General features: G+C 58.2%; 1 protein-coding gene across 4 annotated transcripts in view; it reads right to left on the reverse strand.

Moving 5' to 3' along the window:
- The window catches only part of PUF60 (poly(U) binding splicing factor 60), a 31913-nt gene that overhangs the window by 1390 nt on the left and 8438 nt on the right, over positions 1-22085 (reverse strand). The window contains exons 2-11 of one of the 4 annotated variants that reach the window (XR_013921859.1): positions 13988-14083; positions 12225-12314; positions 11207-11257; positions 7428-7589; positions 6835-6927; positions 5734-5947; positions 5151-5341; positions 4288-4721; positions 1160-1295; positions 331-467 (exon numbers count right to left, since the gene is read on the reverse strand). Coding sequence is in view for 3 of the 4 variants with exons in the window: in XM_080339939.1 (XP_080196065.1) it covers positions 4000-4183; positions 4288-4721; positions 5151-5341; positions 5734-5947; positions 6835-6927; positions 7428-7589; positions 11207-11257; positions 12225-12314; positions 13988-14083 (1515 nt within the window). In the remaining variant the exon portion in view is untranslated. Of the gene's footprint in view, positions 1-231; positions 468-1159; positions 1296-3810; positions 4184-4287; positions 4722-5150; positions 5342-5733; positions 5948-6834; positions 6928-7427; positions 7590-11206; positions 11258-12224; positions 12315-13987; positions 14084-22085 lie in introns of those variants that run through there. The other 3 variants (XM_080339937.1, XM_080339939.1, XM_080339938.1) reach the window with 3 other exon arrangements.

Raw genomic sequence — 22085 nt, forward strand, 5'->3', positions numbered from 1 at the left:
GTCTCACTTCTTTACCTATAAGCCTAAAGGCCATCACAGTTTGCTTTAATGATGTGAAGTAAACACATAGCTTAATCAGACCCCTCCCAGCCATGGCTCTGGCCTAGTGACAGGTCCGACCGCCCAGAGGAACGCGGAGAAGAGCCCGAGGGCAGAACAAGCACCAGCACAAGCAGCGGCCGCTGCGGTCGCCCCCGCCATGCCGTCCCCCGCCAGCCCCGCCGCGCTCACCTCCTGCTTACGGAGCAGCTTCTGCATCACCATGTGCCGGGCGCTGCTGCCGGAAATGCTCATGTGCTCCTGCTCGCTCAGCATCTCGGGCCGCTCCGACTCCTGGAACACCTCCTCCTCCTCCTTCTCCTTCTTCACCTCCACCAGGCCCAGCGCCGGGGGACTCGCCAGGATGGGGTTCACAACCCCCACTTGTGGGATAGTGACGGGAATGGGAGGCCGGGCGGGGGTCACACCTGCAACAGTACAAACTCTGTAGATAACAAACGACTGATGTTCTGGCACTTTTGGGTACCCACCAGCCAGTTGTAAAGAGGATCACAGCATCTGGATCACGGAATCACAGATGGGTTGGGTTGGAGGGACCTCCCCAGCCCCCCCAGTGCCCCCCTGCCATGGCAGGGACATCTCACAGCTCAGGGTGCTCAGAGCCCATCCAGCCTGGCCTGGGCTGTCTCAGGGATGGTTCAGCCACCACCTCTCTGGGAACCTGGGCCAGGCTCTCACCACCCTCAGGGCAACAATTCCTTATATCTCTTCTGAATCCCCCTCATTTAGTTCAAAACCATCACCCTCTGTCCTGTCACAACAGGCCCTGCTCCAAACTCTGTCCCCAATGCATGCTTTTATTTGCCCTGCACCAACGATGACCAGGAGACACAAGCAGTGGCAGCACCCAGGACATGAGCGCTCGATACATCACAAATTGTCCCAGAAGGGAGACAAAGTGCAGGACTTTGCACGATTCCACATGCATTCCTGTCCTCACTGTATCTGTTATACACCAAAACAAATTCCTGCTGTGCTGCACAAACAGAAAAGCAGAGCTTGGAGGAGGATTTCAGCTTCCGACTGTGCCCAGCCGTGACCCCGGGTACAGAGAACCGCGCTTCGTAACAGGCACACACGAGAAGAAGAGTGCACACACCTGTAATGACCCCGGGCGCTTGTGCGGCCATCACAGCCTGCGGCAGCGCGCCCAAGGGCTGCGCCAGCGTCAGCGCCGGGGACACCAGCCCGGGGGTCGCCAAGGTGCCGAGAACCGCGGCTCCTGCCACCGCCTCCTGCAAGACAAAAAGCCACCGTGTGAGCTGTGCGGCGAGCAGCCGCATCACGGGCTGGTTCAGCTGAGGCTCGGCTTCGTTCACTGCTGAGAAACGCCAGATGTGTACAGATGCTGAGGACGGCAGCTCTCTGGAGATACCGTGCAAGACAAGCAAGCGTGCCAGCCAGCCCTCCAGACACACCCACAGCGCCGCGCCCTGGGAGAGCGGCTCTGGAGACGCGGCTGCCACCCGCCCCAGCCGCGGGGCTGACCGGCACACCGGGCCCACCGCGGGCTCCGAAAGACACGGCTACTTCCAGAGCAAGAGGAACCTCTGCTTGTTGCCACCCTCTCCACAAACAAAGCATTTCCTGAGGCGAAGGAACGTGGCCCGTGCACAGCGGCCGGTTGAGCCCCAGCCACCCTCTGCTCAGGGGCCTCGCAGCTCCAGCTTTCCCTGGGCGATGTGGGGCAGGACAGCCCTTGTGTGACCCGAGGGACGCCACAGCGGAAGCACCGCTTGCTGCGCGCACGGGCAGGGCAGGGCAGCGCTGCTATTTTCACAAGCTGCACACTTCTACATGAGTCCAAACCAAAAACCTTCTCTGCAGTCTTCACCCTTTCGGTGCGGACAGCAGGACAGCACTGAAACTGGCTCGAACGCCCCGACCCGACCAGAAACACTCTGTGTGTGCTGCCCCTGCCCCTGCCGGCCGGACCTTTCGTATTCCTCTGCCGCCGCGCCGCACCAAGCGCCCCTCGTTTGCTCTGCAGATCAGCTCTGCAGCCCTCCCGACAACCGCAGTGCGTGCCGCTACCTCCCGGAATCCCAACAAACACCCCGACTCCAGAGGACCAGAAATCAACATTTGAGACGAACACGTCCTTGAATTATAAAACACTCCATTAAACTACTGAAAATACGTGCCTAAAATAAACTCTGGAACCCCAATTATTGTGTTGTTGTTGCTTTCTAGGCTATTATACCCATGATTGAGTTACCCAGATCCTTCTCTTCCTTGTTTTCGTGGGGTTCCTATAAATCCTGACACCGTGGAGCAGAAGATTCTAAGGTTTTGTTCCTTAAATGCAGCACCTTGTACTCTGCTAAATGCCGCACGTATCCTGTGCTCCAGTCTGCTGCGATATTCCAGTTCTCCTCCACGTGAGTAACATCTCTGTGTCTGTGCTGCCGACTAATTGCGTGAGTATTCTTGTCCTAACGCCTGGAGAGGGCCAGGGATGGTTTATGGGAACGGAGCCCGTCCGTATGTCTGCAGGGCGTTCGCTGGCAGAGAAGGGTCGGCAGCCGCCAGCTCAGCTCCCCTGTACCTGCTCTTCTCGCCTGCCCACGCGTCTCCAAATTCACCGTAACAGTGCCGGTCTTGTCCCACAGCTGCTCACAGGTCTTCACCAACTCCTCAATATTCATAGCAGGCGCTTCATTTGTCTTCTTTACGATGTGCAACAGTATTTTCAAAGAACGTTATGCTCATCTAGCATGGGCACTTCCCTAAAACACTCAAACATTCTGCATCTGTTCCTTCTGAAACTTTTGTCCTTCCTGCAAAGCTTGTTCTGAGCCTTTCCCCAGCGCTGGGTGCGCACGGCCCACGGACACCAGCCTGTCACGCCGCCCGAGCGCCGGCGCCGCGTCTGCTGCCCCTCAGCCGCACGGCAACAGCCCCGACACCACAGACCCATCACACAAACAAACCTAAAGCTACTGAATGTGCATCTGCACGCAACGACCCTGCGCGTGAGGGGCGGGCCCCGTCGCCAGCCCGCCCCGCGCTCCCGACGAGGGCAAACACTCGCCTCAGCGCCCGGCGCCCCAACACGGCAGCACGACCTGTTACTACACCGGTTTATCAGCTGCCACACTTCTAACTTCCACGGCTCAAGAAACTTGTCCCAATAGCTTTAATTCCTTTGGTTCTTTTGCAAGACCGAATTTTCCTATCATTGCCAAGACATTCACTGTCCTGGCTGCCCAGTGAGCACCTCCCTGTGCTGTTCCCCGGCGAGCGCAGTCGCCGCGGCCCCCGGCGGCAGGCTGAGCCCAGGCTGCAGGCTGAGCCCAGGCCGGCAGGCTGAGCCCAGGCTGCAGGCTGAGCCCAGGCCGGCAGGCTGAGCCCAGGCCGGCAGGCTGAGCCCAGGCCGCAGGCTGAGCCCAGGCCGGCAGGCTGAGCCCAGGCCGGCAGGCTGAGCCCAGGCCGCAGGCTGAGCCCAGGCCGGCAGGCTGAGCCCAGGCCGCAGGCTGAGCCCAGGCCGGCAGGCTGAGCCCAGGCCGCAGGCTGAGCCCAGGCCGGCAGGCTGAGCCCAGGCCGGCAGGCTGAGCCCAGGCCGGCAGGCTGAGCCCAGGCCGGAGCCGCAGCTCCGGGGTGCATTCAGAGCTACATCCCTGACCTAAGCGTCTCTCTCCTGTCCTTCATTTATTTAGCTCCACTGATTATCTCATGTTTTAAAACATGGTGAAATTAAAGGCCTTACAGACCATGGCTGCGTTATTTCAAATATGCTGTTCCACACAACTACGCTAGAAGCGTAAATAAGAGATTTTGCCTTCTGTAACTGCTCTTACTGTCTTCTCCCTTGTCATGTACAACCACCCACGTGGCAAATCAGACAGGTCGCCCACATTTGAGCCGTGTCTAAATAAGGCAGCAAGACTGCCCAGTATCTCTGAGGTCTTTCAGAACCTTTTCTCTATGTATGGAGTTTTAAAACTTCCTCACAGTAACAAATCCTGCAGTATTGTGCAGAAAGAAGCAGTAAGATGTATCCATCCCGTAACAGATCTCTGTCGTTTCACTGAAGAGTTCGTAGTTCCGCCCCAAAGTGATTTTGATGGGAGTAGTTCTTGCCTCAGGTCCGTTCCCGAGCTGGCTGCGGGGCTTCCCGCACCTGGGGACGCGCAAACCACGCGAGTTTCGCCTTAGCGGCAGCTCCTCCCTCTCCTGCCTTTACCTCACAATCCAGAGGAGCCCTGTCAAAGCGGAGCGGCTCACCACGTGAAGCCCAGGCAGGCGCTGAGCGGCACACGCAGCCTGCGCGGCTCAGCCACGGCTCCAGAGAACCCGAGAGCCCGGCGGTGCTGGGACTTGGCTCTTCCACGGGCTGTGATGACGGGGACACTCTGCTGCCAGGCAGGCGCGACGGCCACGGACACGGGGTTTGCTCTGACAGGCGACGCTCCCTGCCAGTGCCTGCTGGACACGGCCCGGAGCTTCTGCCACCGCAACAAGCTGCAGCTCAGACACCCCAGACTGCTCCATCCACACCCGGCGCTGCTCCATCCACACTCAGTGCTGCTCTGGCGCTGCTCCATCCACACCCGGCGCTGCTCCGGCGCTGCTCCATCCACACCCGGCGCTGCTCCGGCGCTGCTCCATCCACAGCCGGTGCTGATCCAGGGCTGCTCCATTGGTGCGTGTCCTTGTTTCTGAGCAGCCCAAAGCCGTGACAGCCGTTACATCCTCACCGCACAGGCAGCGCGTTCCCAACAGCAGAGCGGTGCTCATGCGACTGCCACTGGTCTCACGAGCCTCCTGTCCTGCGCTCCACTCCCTCAGCCCCCTCTACACCGCCTCCCTGCTGGCTGGTTTGCCTATTCAGACACGGAATCCACTCCCACCTTCCCCCACTATTGCTTTAGCTCCATTCCAAAACTGCGGGTGCATCAGACCCTCACAAGTGTCGAGGCAAAGCCTCTACGTGTGAGGCCCTGGGAACCAAGAACGATCTAGGCCAAGGGCTCCGTGCAAGCCGGTGACCGCGGCTGGCTGGAGCGGTTTGCCGGGCTGCTTCTAGCGGGTGACGAGCACCTCGCAGGCGGCCGGGCCGCGGCACCCGCGCCTCGCCCACTCCTCACCTGCGCGGTGATCTTGGCGGTGGCAGCAGCCGCGGCCACGGCCGCAGCGGGGGGCAGCCCGCCCGGCGTCGCCGGCGTCAGGAGCGGCATCGGAGGCGTCACAGCTTTGCCAACGCGGAGATACTGACCCCCGAGGTCAAAGAGGTTCATGGACGACACAGCGTCTTGAGAAGACTGTGCTTTCTCATATTCTGCGGTGAGAAAGAGGAATATTTACAAACGACCCTTTGCACTCCAAACTCAGCCGCTCTCTCATCACACCACTGTCATTTGTATTTGCAGAAAACGACCGCTCTGGACCCGGTGAGAAGACCCTTGGTGCTCAGCGCACCCATCTCACCCCTCCGACCCACGAGCATCGCTGGGAACGCTCAGCAGAGCAAGATCTCTCAGCCTATGTAACAGCGAGTAAAAATATCTGGCTATTAATTATACTTCTAAGTTCAGGCACAGATCTGCTCCAAATTCATTTCTATCCCATTGCTTAACACAATTCTTTCACTAGAGTTTAGAAAAAAAACAGAAAAGGAGACGAGGCCGCTCCTGAGCACTCTGCCCCACAACCCCCCGGCAGCTGCTTTACCGATGAAACCGTAGCCTTTGTGTTTTCCTGTCGTGGGATCTCTGGCTAGCGTGCAGGATTTGATCTTCCCAAAGGCCTCGAACACGCTCTTGATGTCGTCATCCGACAGGTCCTGGTGCACAGACGCCACGTAGATGCGGTTGAAAGCGCGCGCCTCCTCCGCCAGCTGGTCTATGATGGGCTGCGCCTGACCGATGTTACTGGGTCTCCCGACCTGCAGAGAACACGGCGGGAAGCGTGAGGAGCAGCGGGACGCACCGCGAGTTACCGCAGACGAGCGCCCGGCCGCCCCTGCGAGCCACGCGCGGCCAGCGCAAGCACAGGGCGGCAGCGGCCCCGCTCCGGACCCAGCGGCACCGCGGGGGCTCCAGAGGTGCCCAGAGCCCGCATGCTCTGCTCCTCCGCCACTCCATGTCTCCCGCTCATGTTCCCTGAGCTCCACGGACCAGCTTCCAGGAACTGAACACAAAGCTGAAGGCACAACACAAAGCTTCTATATTCGTCTTTTGAAGGCTCCTGAAACCCCCTTAGAAATCATGCACTGAGACAGACAGAGTGTACCAGCGATACAAATGCAAGTTATTAGCATTTTCTGCAAAGTGTCTTATTTCACCCCCAATTTCAATGCCCAAAGCTTCGCCTTTGCAAGATCTCCTCCTCCTGCCTCCAAAAACACAGCCACAATCCTTTGCCTGTTGCTGTGCGTGCTGCTGCCTCCGTCACGTACGGCACGGGTGGCCTCTGCTGCCGCCCCCTGCACGGCTGAGCGGCACAACCGGACCCTGCGGCTGCCGATCCACCAGCCGCACATGTACAACTTCAGGTGGCGTTTTGTCCTTGGGAGTCGTCCGCTCTGTGTGCGGGCAGGCAAACCCAGCCAGCCTACCCGAGCAGGTCCTGAGCCTTTACTGGTGTGCCGGGGCCTCCGCAGACAGAACGGGACCCAGCGCCACCACGTACTCAATGAGCTGAACATCAAGGTCTCCCAGGGGACAGACCTGTTATGTTCCATGCTACAGTGCTTGGGAAACATTTCTAGGCACAAAATCATTATTGGCAGTGAAGAGAACTACGGCTTTTCAGAGCATGCCAGCCACTCACCTTTATATTTCTTCCCCCCAGCATGACAGAATTCATCTGCTCCAGGGCGAGCTGTGCGGCCTCAGGCACCTCGTACTCCACAAACGCGAACCCCTAGGACGGAAGGACATGCCTGCTGAATCCAACCAGCTGTATCATCGTGAATCTGGGGCCAAGCTCGCGCAGCCAAGTCCCACGTATCAGAGTCCTGCTGCGGCCTGAGAAGATGCTCCCCTAAACCAGCTTTTGATTGAAGCAGAGAATGGCTCGCAGAAGCACTGACACAGGTGCCTGCTCTTGCACTTCGAGGCCCAACAGCAGCAGGCGCTGCAGACAGGACGGAGGGCTCTCGGCACAGCACCCCCAGGCACAGCATCCCCAGGCACAGCACCCCCAGGCACAGCACCCCCAGGCACAGCACCCCCAGGCACAGCACCCCCAGGCACAGCACCCCCAGGCACAGCTGGCTGCGGCTACAGGGTCCTGCCAAGTCGAGCAGAGCAGGCAGCTACCGGTATTTAACTCGACATGCTAAGGGCTCCCTCTTCTCCTGGCTTTGTTCAGAAAGGCCTCGGAGAGCAGAACAAACACCTCCCTCCAGGGCTGTCACCAACCTTGTGTTTCATGGTGACAGAATCCCAGGACATGTCAATGCTTTTGATGGGTCCGAAGGGGGCAAAGGCCTGGCGGATGGTGTCTTCTCCCAGCTCGTAGTATATGGAGCCCACGTACACGCGGCACATGATGGCCAGGGCGCGCTGCCTCTGAGCTGCCATCTGTATCGGAAAGAAGAACTGGCTGGTTAGCCGGGGTGGCCGCGGCCGCCGGCACCTCCGTCCCTTCCTCCTTCCCTCCCCGAGCAGGCGGCTCCGCGCCGGGCTGCGGCGCAGCCTGCCACGCGCCGCCACTCCGAAGTACTTTCCTGCTCTGTGCGCTGCTGGAGCGGACAGGCGCACGGCTCCCTCCCGGGGCGGCCGCGTCTCTGCGGGGGCTCAGGAGCCTTAACTCCCGCCCGCTGCGAGCTCTGCCCCTCCCCAGCCTGATCGCGTCTCCAGCAACGCTCGCAGGAGGAGGAAATCACTTCGTTCTAGGGCAGTTCCCCTGCAGGCAGCACAGCTCTCGGCTCTGACACTGTCAGCGAGCCCTCCCCGCCCTCCCACAAGGGACAGCAAGAGATCCAGCACCGGTCACTCCCTCCCGCCCCCGTCCTCCCAGGCACAGGATCTGGAACCGGGAACCTCCACCCACCCCCCCGCAGTGTGATCAGCACTGGGCACCACTTCCACCGCACCGCCCGGGACAGCAGAGCGCCCGCGACGGTCCAACGAACGCGTGTGCGTGGTGCCAGTACTCATCACGCCCGGGCTAGTGGCTCACAGCGGTGCAGCCCCAAGACTCCACCCTTAGCGGTTTGGGTGCAGAGGCCTCTGTGCTATTTTCTCCTAGGCACGACTGAGAACCTGTCTGCAAGACAAACCCAGACATTTCTTACAGCAGGTATCCAAAAAAACAGTATATCCTTCTGTTATTTTTCCCCCTCCCTGCAACTCTAGAATCGCTACTACTAACGAGCGCTGTTCTAGGAAGACGCTGCCTACAAGAAGCGAGCGGTTTGGCCAGCGGATGCCAGCAGCGCGTCTTGGGACCAGGGCAGAAACTGGGTCTCTGCAGAGGCAGCTCCCTACGACCAGCAGGACTGAATTGCGGTGCGTTGGAGATGCGCACGGGGCTTCCCTCCCGCTCTGCCCGGAACGCCGCGCGGCGCGGGCCGTGCCGAGCAGGCGCAGCAGCCGGCGCTCCGGGCCGCTCCTGCCACAGCTCAGCGCCTGGCGCCGAGGCAGGGGCTCCGAACACCCCTTAAAGGGTCTGTAACTGGGCCTTGACCAGAGGCTGCCTCTCAGAACGGCCTAAGGAGCACGGCGAGCTCTGGGAGCCTGGGGATGCTGCAACTGCAAGGGACAGCGTCCGATCTGGGACAGTCACGGGAGCACAGACACAAACTGTACCTGAGCAAGTCCTGCTCCCTCTAGCACCTGTGCACCACTGACACTGCCCACGGGAGGAAACAAACAGTAAAGGTTCGACTCCTATTATTCATCCAGCAGGGATACTGTAAACAGGAATGGTTCTCACCCCGTGCTGCTGCTCCTCAAGTGACAATAAGCTCGCCTCTTGTCTGGGTTTAAGTATTTCAGTTAAAAACAAGCTGGTTTTCGCTTTACTCTGCAGTGCCGTGACTAGGAGACTATGGCACGTGTGCATGCAGGACAGCGGATGGGTTCTCCCGGGTTCTCCAACACTCTCCCGGCTTTGGTGCAGGAAAGCCAGTGATCAGCGGCCCCTGGGGCTGTGCAGCGTGTCCATGTCTGGGTTCAGAGCCATCACTGTTCTAAGCCCACGTGTCCGAGCGAAGCGCCTCGCATCGTTTTACTAGGAATGCTGCCTGACAAGACACTGCAGCCTTGCAGAGGCATTTTTCACCTTCTAAAAGGTCTATGCATAGAGAGAGGACATTCTGCTCAGTTACCAATGCAGCACGTGCAAGAAAAATGGCATTTGTCCTCTCCCGTGGCAGCAACGTTCGCAGCAGGAAACCCAGAGCTGCCCTGCTGCAGGGAGCCTAACAAATTCGGGGAGTCGGGAGGACTTTGTTACATCAGCGACACGTTTGAAATGTGGACCTACAGAAGGCAGGGCTGGGTGGACCAGGATGGATCCCTGGCAGGAACCAGGGACACCACGCGCCGTGCACGTGTGAACGGGCACGCCACAGCGTCACCACCTCCTGGCCAGAAGCCCTGGCACCGGCCGCACCGAGCAGCTCCTGCTGGCCACCGGCCTCCTTCTCCAGCCACGGAGCGGAGCCGAACGTGTCTGCAGCCGCCATAAAGCAGCACCTAGCGGTTCTGGCTGGCAAATGCTGCCGTTAGATGCTTGTGAAGGTCATTTGAAGGGCAAACCCGACCATCACCTTGGCGTGCTCCTTTAAACAAAAACATCGCCACTAGCTTCAACTTTAATCAGCGCTGGGGAACTGCGCTCATCTTGCTGAGGCGACATGGAAATACTGTGCTGCAGCACCTGGGGGATTAAGCAGACAGGAAACTTAAATCTCAGGCACTGAGATGCTGCAATACAAGTTGAGGCTGCGCTGCCTTCGTGTGGGACCTGAGGAGTCTTGTAAGCAGGAAAAAGCGGGTCTGTTTGCGTTTTCCACACTCCTGCCGGCTGTGGGATGGAGCACTGACACCCAGCTGCCCGGCGGGCCCGGTTCTGGCCCCGTCCCGTCAGCGCAGCCCGGCTGCCCAGAGCAGCAACGCCCTGGGAAACGGACCCGCACCGCTGACTGCACCCAGCAACGAGCAACCGAACATTTCCTGCTACATTATCACTGCACGCTTTTCATCCGGTGCTCAGCTGTGAACAACTTCTCAGCCAAACGACGGAGTTATGCTATCAGGTTAGCATCTCCATCCATTGGTACGTGTTTTGGACAGGAAGGCTCAGAAACCAGCTATGCCAAATTCACATCAAGATGTGCGCTGCTGTTCCGTTCCAAACTTACATCCTCCCAACAGCATTCATTTTGGCTCCCCTGCTGCTGCAGGAGGGAAAACAGGTGATTTTGGTTTTAGTGCCTCTTTCACTTTGGAGTGTAAGCCTCTGGCTGCATTTTACACCAAGCAGAAATATTATATTCCAGCAAGATGCAAAAATATTTACAAATGAACCTCTGTATGCAGAGTGGAGCTTACAGGACACTTCCTGCAGCGGCCATTGTTCAGTACGTTGAGGAAAAAGGAGAGGATGGATAATCCCAGGCAATTAAGCTCTTTGGGGCGTCTGATTAGAAATTGCAGCACTAAAGGACCATACAGGTTCTCTGGATAGTCCTGCGGTTCGGTTATTTCCGTCCTGCTTTTGCTTTACTCGAAACATGCCACGTTCGCCTAGTCTGGAGACACGCACAGTAAAGAGCTCCGACGCGTCTGCGGCGCCCCGGTGCTCCCGGCACCTCAGCTGCTGTCAGAAGACATCGCCCACTCGTGAGTTACCTTGGCAGTCAGTTTTAGGTCAGGACCTCAGAACTGTAGCGTCCCTAGAAATGCAGCTCCCACCATTTGACGGGTGTGTTCAGAACTGGTGGCAATCTAAAGCTCTTTGCCAACTGCCTCCGGGACCCCGACTGCCAGTGTCCCAGCAGACTGCACCCAGCCTGGGCTCTTCCTCTGGGGAGTTTACACTTTGCCTCTGCTCGCTGTGCTCGTCCATAACAGGTGGGGATGTGGGAGGGTTGTGCTGGGTTGAATTAAAACCATTGTATTACCACTACATACTTCCCCACTCTAGGCCCTGACTAAGTGCCCGAGAAGAAGTGAATATGTCTATTGACCGATTGTAAAGGTGAGAGAGGATCTCCAAAGCCCATTGTCACTGCTGCCATCTGAAAGACAGTAAAGACAGAGTTCAGTCTGTTGGAGCTGAGCATACTACGGCTGTTTGTACAAACTCAAGCGGAGCGGCGGCACAGGGAACCTGCGGAGAGGCCTCTCCTTCCTCGCCCCTCACTGCCTGGTCCCAAGGGCTGTCCAGCGCGGGACCCTGCAGACTCCAGTGCCCCCAGCGCAGGGTGGGGTTGTGCTGCTGCCGCTGCCTCGGGAAGGAGGGTCTTCTCCCAGGGGCACTCAAGGCAATAGGAACCTCTGCAACCACCGTCCTCGGTCACCCCCAGCGTTTAAAAAGGAGCCCCTCAGCTAGGTCAGCACTCAGAAACAGGCACAGCCCTGCCACCGGAGCCGCCGCGCGCAGCGGGCACACCCGGGATTCTCCGTTAAAAACCCGGCATCCCAAAGCCGGTGTTCTGGGCTTCCTAACCGTGAGCAGGGGGCAGTGAGGCGTGCTCAAGACACCTCTGAAGGAAGGGAGGTGTAAACACTGGCTGAGGGCTCTCCCGGCACGCGGGCAGGAACAGCCAGGAGAGCTGCTCTGAAACGGCGAGGGGGCACGGGGCAGCGCTGCCAGCGCAGGGACAGGCACCTCCTCTCCGACACGAGGTGACGGGACACTGCTCCCAGTAACCCCGGACACCCCCTTCCACGTCAGCCAAACTGAAACCCACAGCAAACTCTCTGGCTTCTGGCATTTCAAGAAGCGTTTGGCCAGCCCACAGGAGAGAAATTCCTCAAAACTGACTCTCTGAATGGGTGAGATTTAGGGGGCAATTTGCACAGGTGAGTAAAGGGAGTCTCTTCAGTGGGCTGAAGACGGTCTGTCCCAAGGTCACTGTGGAAACAAGCAGATGTAGCTGGCTGCGGGCAGGCCAGGGCTGTGCTCTGCTTCTGAGTGCACAAGGAACTCCGCCCTGCGGGGGAGAGCACGAGACAGACGGAGCATCTCAGGGGGTCTCTCACCTGGAGGTTGGTGAGCTGCTGCTGCTGGTGGGCGATGGTTTGCTTCACCAGCACGCTCTTGATGCTCTGCTCCATCGCATACTTCTTTGCCTAGAAAGAAACGCAGACTGTAGTCATGAGACAACACCAGAAAGGAGGGAACAACGTTTGATCTCACACCGCAGATCCCCAGATGCACACAGCTGGCTGCCAGTGGACCTTTTCGGCGCTCCAGCCCTAAGCACTAAGGCCAACAGCTCACTAACGTCCGGGGCCGCACCTCGGAGCCTGGGCGCTGAGATACGGGGAAGGCTTGAGCAGAGGACGGGGCGGGCTCGTCCGCGCGGGCGCAGGGCCGGGGAAGCAGCATGCACTGGACACTGCGCGTCTCCCGCTTCCGCCCTCTGCCCCGGGGACCCCACAGCACCTTACCTGCTGGGCCGAGGGCAGCACTCAGAGCGCCTTCAAGTCCTCCCCGCTCAGAGAACAGCTGGGCAAAGGGTTTCTAGAGAAGGGCAGGGTGTCCGCGTCCCCACGGCCAGTCTCTCGACTGGGCACTGCCCCTCTCTGCTCTCAGCACGCCTGGCCTGCTCTAGCTGGGAGGACCCACTGCTCCTGCTCACTACAGCGCGCCCGCTCTCCTGCGGCTCCTAGCCTGCAGACACGAGACTCATTTGTCTGTTTCTTTCAGTCTTGTACGACTTTGACAAAGCCCGAGTGTTACAGCCAGCCGCGCTGGCGTGGAGGCTCTTGCCAAGGGAAACCAAACCCCCAGGTGTGTGCCTGTTAGCAGGGGACGGTACGAACACACTCAGCCAACCCCTCGGGCACCTGCTCTCCATGGCTGTACGTGTTTGGGAGGTGCCAGGGAACGGGAGGCTCTAAACCGTGGATTTGAGACGTGTGCTTCGGAAACCTGGAAACGGACAAGGGGATTCACATCTGTCAGCTACGGAGAAGCCAGAGGAAACGAGGCCGTTTCGCACCGTGAGCCAAACGACACACACACGAGCAGCTTCGCCACGACGGGAACGTTCCCAGCAGGGCTGCCGAGGAGACGGCGCTCGCCTCGCCGGGCGCGCAGGACACCGGGCCCGCGGCCCCCGCGCCTGCTCCGCGTTTCCTGCCCCCTTTCCCCGCTCCGCTCTCTCCCGGTGAGAGCGGGAAAGGGGCAGCGCCCGCAGTGACCTCCTCACCCCCTGCACGAAAACGGGACCGACCACCAGAACCCAGAGCTGGGCTGGAGTTTAATCCAGATTAACGCAGGCTGGCTCAAACGGATTGAAAACGCTTGCTGCTGGCTCTCTTCACAGCAGCACGGGAAAGAGCAGAAGGGAGAAATAGTGATATTTCATGCTGTGTTCTTGCGTGGAGAGAATAAAAGAGCAGCTGGAGCAGCTTGGAAACCTGTTTCTTGTGAGCAAAGGCTGCTCCTGCAGGAGCTTGGTGGCAGCTGCATATTGTCTTCCAATTACAATGTGATCTTAAGATGTTATTTAGTTATGATTTTTTTTAATTAAAAACCCTGTCACCATCTCCCCACCCCAACAGCACATTCCATGCCACACTCCCCGAAAAGCACCGACAAATTCTAAACCAAAACAAGCAGCTGCTGGGCACAAACGTGACGGTGTGAACCCACACACAGCGCGGCCGCTGCCCGCATGTGTCCCTGGGGGGTGAGTTCCCTTTTGGAACAGACAGGTGCTCATTTAAAAATAAACGAACAAGAAACCCAAACAAACAAGAGTGTTCGGAAGCAAACTCAGGTCAAGTTTCCTCACCTTCTGGAGAGCTTCCTGCTGCTCCGGTGTAAGGGGAGGGAGCCCCAGCTTCGCCGCCGTGCTCTGTCCATTTTCCATCTTAATGGACTCTGTACCCTGAAAAATAGAAAATACCCATGGAAAAAATGGCCTCACAAAAGCTACCAACTTGTTCATTCCCAGAAATGCAAAGCACTTCATGTCACAAAGTCTCCCCAAACCTACTAGTAATTAATGAAAACCTGTTAACGTTGTAGGCACTGCCAGTGGCAGAGCTGTCCCATCAGCCGCACAAGCTGATGGACATGGTGGGTACTTCAGGAGTTCCCTAACAGGCAGACTTTCAGTCTTCACTGAACCGACCCGGTGCCTCCACACACGTGCCCACGCTGAACCGACTCGGTGCCTGCACACACGTGTGCCCACACTGAACCGACTCGGTGACTGCACACACGTGTGCCCACGCTGAACCGACTCGGTGACTGCACACGCGCGTGCCCACGCTGAACCGACTCGGTGACTGCACACGCGCGTGCCCACGCTGAACCGACCCGGTGACTGCACACGCGCGTGTCCACGCTGAACCGACCCGGTGACTGCACACGCGCGTGCCCACACTGAACCGACCCGGTGACTGCACACGCGCGTGCCCACACTGAACCGACCCGGTGACTGCACACGCGCGTGCCCACACTGAACCGACCCGGTGACTGCACACGCGCGTGCCCACACTGAACCGACCCGGTGACTGCACACGCGCGTGCCCACACTGAACCGACCCGGTGACTGCACACGCGCGTGCCCACGCTGAACCGACCCGGTGACTGCACACGCGCGTGCCCACGCTGAACCGACTCGGTGACTGCACACACGCGTGCCCACGCTGAACCGACTCGGTGACTGCACACACGCGTGCCCACGCTGAACCGACTCGGTGCCTCCACACACGTGCCCACGCTGAACCGACTCGGTGCCTCCACACACGTGCCCACGCTGAACCGACTCGGTGCCTCCACACACGTGCCCACGCTGAACCGACTCGGTGCCTCCACACACGTGCCCACGCTGAACCGACTCGGTGCCTCCACACGCGTGCCCACGCTGAATCGACTCGGTGACTCCACACGCACGTGCCCACACTGAACCGACTCGGTGGCTCCACACACGTGGCACCAAACGCTGCTGCTCTGGGCTTTGGTTCTGCTGGCTTCCCCATGCCATGTTTCACACTGACACCACTCCTGAGAAACAACTGGGCAACTGTTCGCACCATGTTAAGCGACAGTCAAAACAGGGTTCGTCTTTAAAAACCTATTAACTGATGTCTCAAATTCTCCACTTTAATTAAAGAACACAGGTAAGCACTCTGCAGCAAGCACAGCATGGAAAGAAGGAAAAGGCGCATTCCAATGGCAAAAGCAAAGCAGCTGTCCCAGCGCAGGAACACGCTGTCCCTTGGAGACGACAGAACACCAAAGGGACCGGCGTGTTAGCAGCAGGAACAGTGAGAATTCCGCGCTCCCGTTCGTTCAGAACAATCGCTTGCTCACGGCACTGGTAGAACTGGCCAACAGCGTCAATGTCGCTGAAACACCCATCTCCTCCTCCAGGATGAAAACAACCTCACAGGGACAGCAAGGCCTTACAAATATAATACCAAAAATGGGGAACAGCAAAAAGGTGCTTTTGGGCTACACCTGAAGCCTCAGAGAGAAAAAACATATTCAGAAGCAAAAGATCCTGCCTGATGGCTGGACACAAACTGCACGCTTGATGCGTCCTCCGCATCCTGTGAGGAGGGAACACACAGTGATGGGGACGACTCGCCGGCTGTCAATGGGACAGCACAGACCTGTCTGCACTCAGCGGTACAGCCGAGCTGCCTGTTGTCAATGGGACTGCACAGACCTGTCCGCACACAGCGGTACAGCCGAGCTGCCGGCTGTCAATGGGACTGCACAGACCTGTCCGCACACAGTGGTACAGCCGAGCTGCCTGTTGTCAATGGGACTGCACAGACCTGTCCGCACACAGCGGTACAGCCGAGCTGCCGGCTGTCAATGGGACTGCACACACCTGTCTGCACACAGCGGTACAGCCGAGCTGCCGGCTGTCAGCGGGACAGCACAGACCCGGTGTACACTCAGATCCAGCTGTTGCACACCTGAGCTCCAGGGGTCGCCAGCCCAGGCCCTGTGGTAACAGACCAGTCACCCACCTCCTAAGAGTCACAAGCTCCCTGATTATCCAGTTTTTCATTCATGGCATTTTCATATTTTGTCTGTATATTGATACGTAGGATTTTCTGTTTGTGACAGGGAGGAAAAGCACCAAAGAGTTAAGATGCTTTAAGCACATTAATTCTTTCCACAGTAAATGCCAGAGAACACCCAAGTACACAGGAAGCTCCAGCACACTCACATGGTATTCTCGATTTAGAGTAATAATTTAGATTTTTAAAATTACCATGGAAGTAGCAGAAGGTTTCAAGTTGGAGCAGAAAAAGCAGCACAGGGTATAACGCGGGGTCCCGTTCCTTTCCAGCAGACAAACCTTCCTTATCGCATGCAGGAAAAGGCTGTTTTACACCCTGTCACAGCACACACAATCAGCTCATTTTCCCCACCACGCACACGTTGCTTTGTATGCTCTAACATATGAAACACAGCATTGCCATCACATTGCCCAGTCACTCGTCCTGAGATCCTCTGGCAGTTCATTTACCTAAAGGACAGTGGCTATTGGGCAAGAAGCTCCTTCTCGTGAGCTCAACTGCCCCTGTTCCCGACGGCATCTCGCCCTGTTCTTGCGCGGGCGCAGAGCGGGCTGCTGGGCCCACTCGCACGTGTATCGTTCCGCAGCACCGCGGGCCCCTGGCGGACGCAGCCGTGGCCCAGCTGCGCTGCTCACGGGGCTCTGCCTGCACCGTCCTGACACCGACTCATTTCCGCTCTCAACTCCGTGTTCACCACCAACCACTCCACAGAATCACAGAATCGACTGGGTTGGAAAAGACCTCAGAGATCATCGAGTCCAACCCTTGGTCCAACACTAGTCTGTTTACTAGATCATGGCACTAAGTGCCATGTCCAACCTCACTTTAAAAACCTCCAGAGACGGCGAGTCCAGCACCTCCCTGGGCAGCCATTCCAATGCCTGACCGCTCTCTCTGCACAGAATTGCTTTCTCATCTCCAGCCTCAATTTCCCCTGGCAGAGTTGAAGCCCATGGCCCCTTGTCCTATTGCTGATGCCTGGGAGAAGAGCCCAATCCCCACCTGGCTAGAACTGCCCTTCAGGTAGTTCTAGAGAGTGCTGAGCTCAGCTCTAAGCCTCCTCTTCTCCAGACTAAACAAGCCCAGCTCCCTCAGCCTCTCCCCATAGGGCTTTGTGTTCAAGTCCCTTCCTCGGTCTTGTTGCTCTTCTCTGGACCCTCCAGCACTTCAATCTCTTTCCTGAGCTGAGGGGCCCAGAACTGAACACAACACTCCAGGTGTGGCCTCCCCAATGCAGAGCACAGGGGAAGGGTCACTGCCCTTGTCCTGCTGAACACGCTGGTTTGGATACAGGACAGGACACCATTGGCCTTCTTGGCCACCTGGGCACACTGATGGCTCATGTTGAGCTTCCTGTCCATTAGTACCCCCAGGTCCCTTTCTGTCTGAAATACCAAATACCCAAGTGGACACATATCCTGGTCTGTTTGGTGGCGGACACATAACAGGCTGAACAGACTCACGTCTGTGAACACGGCTGGTTTTGGTACAAAAGCTATTATGGGAAGAGCCTAAGTTAACAGCAGAAACCAGGATTTGCTGCGTTTCCCTCAGCCCCCTGGAGGCGAAGCAAGCTGCAGGAGGAGCTGCCTGCTGCCCACAGACACGTCCTAGGTCATTCTGGCTCCATTTTATAGCAACGATTGAGAGTTCTGGGTTTGTGCACTCTTGAATTCCCTCTAAGGGGTTTGCAAACATTTTCTCGCACCACTGGGCATAGAGCAGATGCAAAATAAACCCTCCTAATGACATAAAACCACATTCTGCAAGTGTCAGAATACAGCGCTCTAGAGTGAGTTACTTCACTGGCCCCTTGGGATGGAGGTTCGTCACCACAGTGTCACACAGGGGCTAAGGAACAGGGCTGCACCGCAGGGAACCTGACACCAGAACAAGGACCGATTCACAGCTGCAGAGCAGGAAATGCTGGCGCACACCACTGACCCAACGGCACCACTGCACAGGCCACGGGCAGGCTGAAGCACGCCAGCGCACACCACTGACCCAACGGCACCACTGCACAGGCCACGGGCAGGCTGAAGCACACCAGCGCACACCACTGACCCAACGGCACCACTGCACAGGCCACGGGCAGGCTGAAGCACGCCAGCGCACACCACTGACCCAACGGCACCACTGCACAGGCCACGGGCAGGCTGAAGCACGCCAGCGCACACCACTGACCCAACGGCACCACTGCACAGGCCACGGGCAGGCTGAAGCACGCCAGCGCACACCACTGACCCAACGGCACCACTGCACAGGCCACGGGCAGGCTGAAGCACGCCAGCGCACACCACTGACCCAACGGCACCACTGCACAGGCCACGGGCAGGCTGAAGCACGCCAGCGCACACCACTGACCCAACGGCACCACTGCACAGGCCACGGGCAGGCTGAAGCACGCCAGCGCACACCACTGACCCAACGGCACCACTGCACAGGCCACGGGCAGGCTGAAGCACACCAGTGCACACCACTGACCCAACGGCACCACTGCACAGGCCACGGGCAGGCTGAAGCACGCCAGCGCACACCACTGACCCAACGGCACCACTGCACAGGCCACGGGCAGGCTGAAGCACGCCAGCGCACACCACTGACCCAACGGCACCACTGCACAGGCCACGGGCAGGCTGAAGCACACCAGCGCACACCACTGACCCAACGGCACCACTGCACAGGCCACGGGCAGGCTGAAGCACGCCAGCGCACACCACTGACCCAACGGCACCACTGCACAGGCCACGGGCAGGCTGAAGCACGCCAGCGCACACCACTGACCCAACGGCACCACTGCACAGGCCACGGGCAGGCTGAAGCACACCAGTGCACACCACTGACCCAACGGCACCACTGCACAGGCCACGGGCAGGCTGAAGCACACCAGTGCACACCACTGACCCAACGGCACCACTGCACAGGCCACGGGCAGGCTGAAGCACGCCAGCGCACACCACTGACCCAACGGCACCACTGCACAGGCCACGGGCAGGCTGAAGCACACCAGCGCACACCACTGACCCAACGGCACCACTGCACAGGCCACGGGCAGGCTGAAGCACACCAGTGCACACCACTGACCCAACGGCACCACTGCACAGGCCATGGGCAGGCTGAAGCACGCGGCACAAATGACCCAGCGAGGCGATCTGCTTGGTCAGGAGGGCTACGGCATCTGCAAGGTGCGTTTGATTGGGAACATTCACAAAAATAATTCAGAAAGTAATCACTTGCTCTTAACCAACCGGCTGATTCTCCCCCAGCTCTCCCGGCCGCTGCCCATCTGTTCCCAGCTAACGCGTGCGGTGTCGTACAGCCCAGTCCTCAGACTGCCTTGCTTTCCTGCAGACAACTTTAGAAGCCCACACCCATTTTTGCTGCTATTTCCATTTCCTCTCAGCTTTTAAAAATTGGATTATTGCAATTTAGGAGCTATGAGACTTGGGAGAAGAAAAACATAGTGGAAGGGCTACCAAATTTACCCCATCCCAATAAAAAAGCTGCTCCGTTGATTATAAATGGTTATGATTCCTAAAGACAAGTGCATATCTACATTTAATGTAACTTAGACATTTGAGCTCATTAAATGGCACGGCTTCTGAAAACCAGGTGATCACATCCCATCTCCAGCACAGAGGGTAAATCAGCCCTGGGACGCCGCAGTGACCTGCAGCGATACGGAGCACCGGAAGGCAGCGCAGGCACTGCTGGTCCCACGTCCTCGGGAAAGAAACCCGAGATCCAGGTGTTTGCTGACCGATAGCACAGCTGGAACGAGGAGTCATCACCACGAGCCCTGAACAGCAAGAGCTCCCGCGGGGCAGACTGCTGCCCTGCTCCGCACAGCGTGTGCCGCGGATCACGGCACTCGGAGCACAGGCACTGCGCTGGCACTGCCCGGAAAGCTCCGCACAGCTCACTGCAGCCTGCTGTCCCGCGGGGCAGGCTGCCGCCCTGCTCCACACAGCGTGTGCAGTGGATCACGGCACTCAGAGCACAGGGACGGCGCAAGCACTGCCCGGAAAGCTCCGCACAGCTCACTGCAGCCTGCTGTCCCGTGGGGCAGACTGCCGCCCTGCTCCGCACAGCATGTGCAGTGGATCACGGCACTCGGAGCACAGGCACTGCGCTGGCACTGCCCGGAAAGCTCCGCACAGCTCACTGCAGCCTGCTGTCCCGTGGGGCAGACTGCCACCCTGCTCCACACAGCGTGTGCAGTGGATCACGGCACTCAGAGCACAGGCACTGCGCTGGCACTGCCCGGAAAGCTCCGCACAGCTCACTGCAGCCTGCTGTCCCGCGGGGCAGACTGCCGCCCTGCTCCACACAGCGTGTGCAGTGGATCACGGCACTCAGAGCACAGGGACGGCGCTGGCACTGCCCGGAAAGCTCCGCACAGCTCACTGCAGCCTGCTGTCCCGCGGGGCAGACTGCCGCCCTGCTCCGCACAGCGTGTGCAGTGGATCACGGCACTCAGAGCACAGAGACGGCGCTGGCACTGCCCGGAAAGCTCCGCACAGCTCACTGCAGCCTGCTGTCCCGCGGGGCAGACTGCCGCCCTGCTCCGCACAGCGTGTGCAGTGGATCACGGCACTCAGAGCACAGGCACTGCGCTGGCACTGCCCGGAAAGCTCCGCACAGCTCACTGCAGCCTGCTGTCCCGTGGGGCAGACTGCCGCCCTGCTCCGCACAGCGTGTGCTGTGGATCACGGCACTCAGAGCACAGGCACTGCGCTGGCACTGCCCGGAAAGCTCCGCACAGCTCACTGCAGCCTGCTGGGCAGATGGAACACAACCTGGTGCTTCACACACCGCGAAACCTGCCTCGTTCAAACACGCTGCAACAGCGAGAAGTCAGCAAGAAACAACAGGAGCAGCAGAACAGGAGCTTCTCGAAAAGAGAAAGAAATGGACTGTATACCTATTGCTCTGAGCATTGCTTCTGAGCGGCGCTTGGCCCTTTAGGGTGGTTTGAACTCCAAGAGTTCAGGCACATTCCTTGGAAATCTATTACAGGGCTGAGAACCTCTCTGAAGTATAAACACACACAAGAGAAAGAAAAACACAGAGTCTTGTTTATTTTGGGAACCATAACAAGCAAACACCACCAAGATTCAATAAGACAGAGGTGGAAAGGGCTGATGTGGCACCTGGTCGTATACTCAGTTTAACTCTTGCTCCACCACCCGCACCGGTGCTCGGGACCCGCGTTGTCCGGGCGCTGCCGTTCCACAGGACCCCAGCGCGCCGTGCCGCCGCAGGAGCAGCACGGGGTCTGCGCAAGGACACGGCTTTCACTTGCACAACAGGCCACTTTTCAGAAAAGGTCCTTTGTGTAAATAAATACATTTAAGTGTTTTCCCCCCTTCACTATCCAAATCTTCACAGCTACAGCTGTAAAGTGTGTTACTTTGTAAGTCATTCTGTGAATGACTTTTTACTGTTCCTGAATTTCCTTAGCCACTCTTTTCCACCCCTATGGAACACCTCTTTTCCATCGAGAACAGCAGTGCCAGTGAGTTGTTCCTTTGGTTACTGCTGGCACGTGCTACTCACGTACAGTCAGAAACGCAGAGCGGGGGCATGTCCGAGCTCCTCCACCATCCCGCCAACGTGTTCTGGAGACCACGGGCTGGGACCGAAACCTTCCAAAATGTGCCGTTCCGGCAGCGTCTCATGACTGCACTGCTGACACGGCTGCACACCTGGCCAGCAACAGCTCTTCCACTTAAATAACCAAGGAGATTCTAGGGCAAATTTCACTAATGTCATCTAGTAGCGCAACAGTTCTTCCAGAGCACCAAATTGTATGCAAATCCAACATCGGAAAACATCAAAAGT

Source organism: Nesoenas mayeri (assembly GCF_963082525.1).
Source record: "Nesoenas mayeri genome assembly, chromosome: 2".
NCBI lineage: Eukaryota > Metazoa > Chordata > Aves > Columbiformes > Columbidae > Nesoenas > Nesoenas mayeri.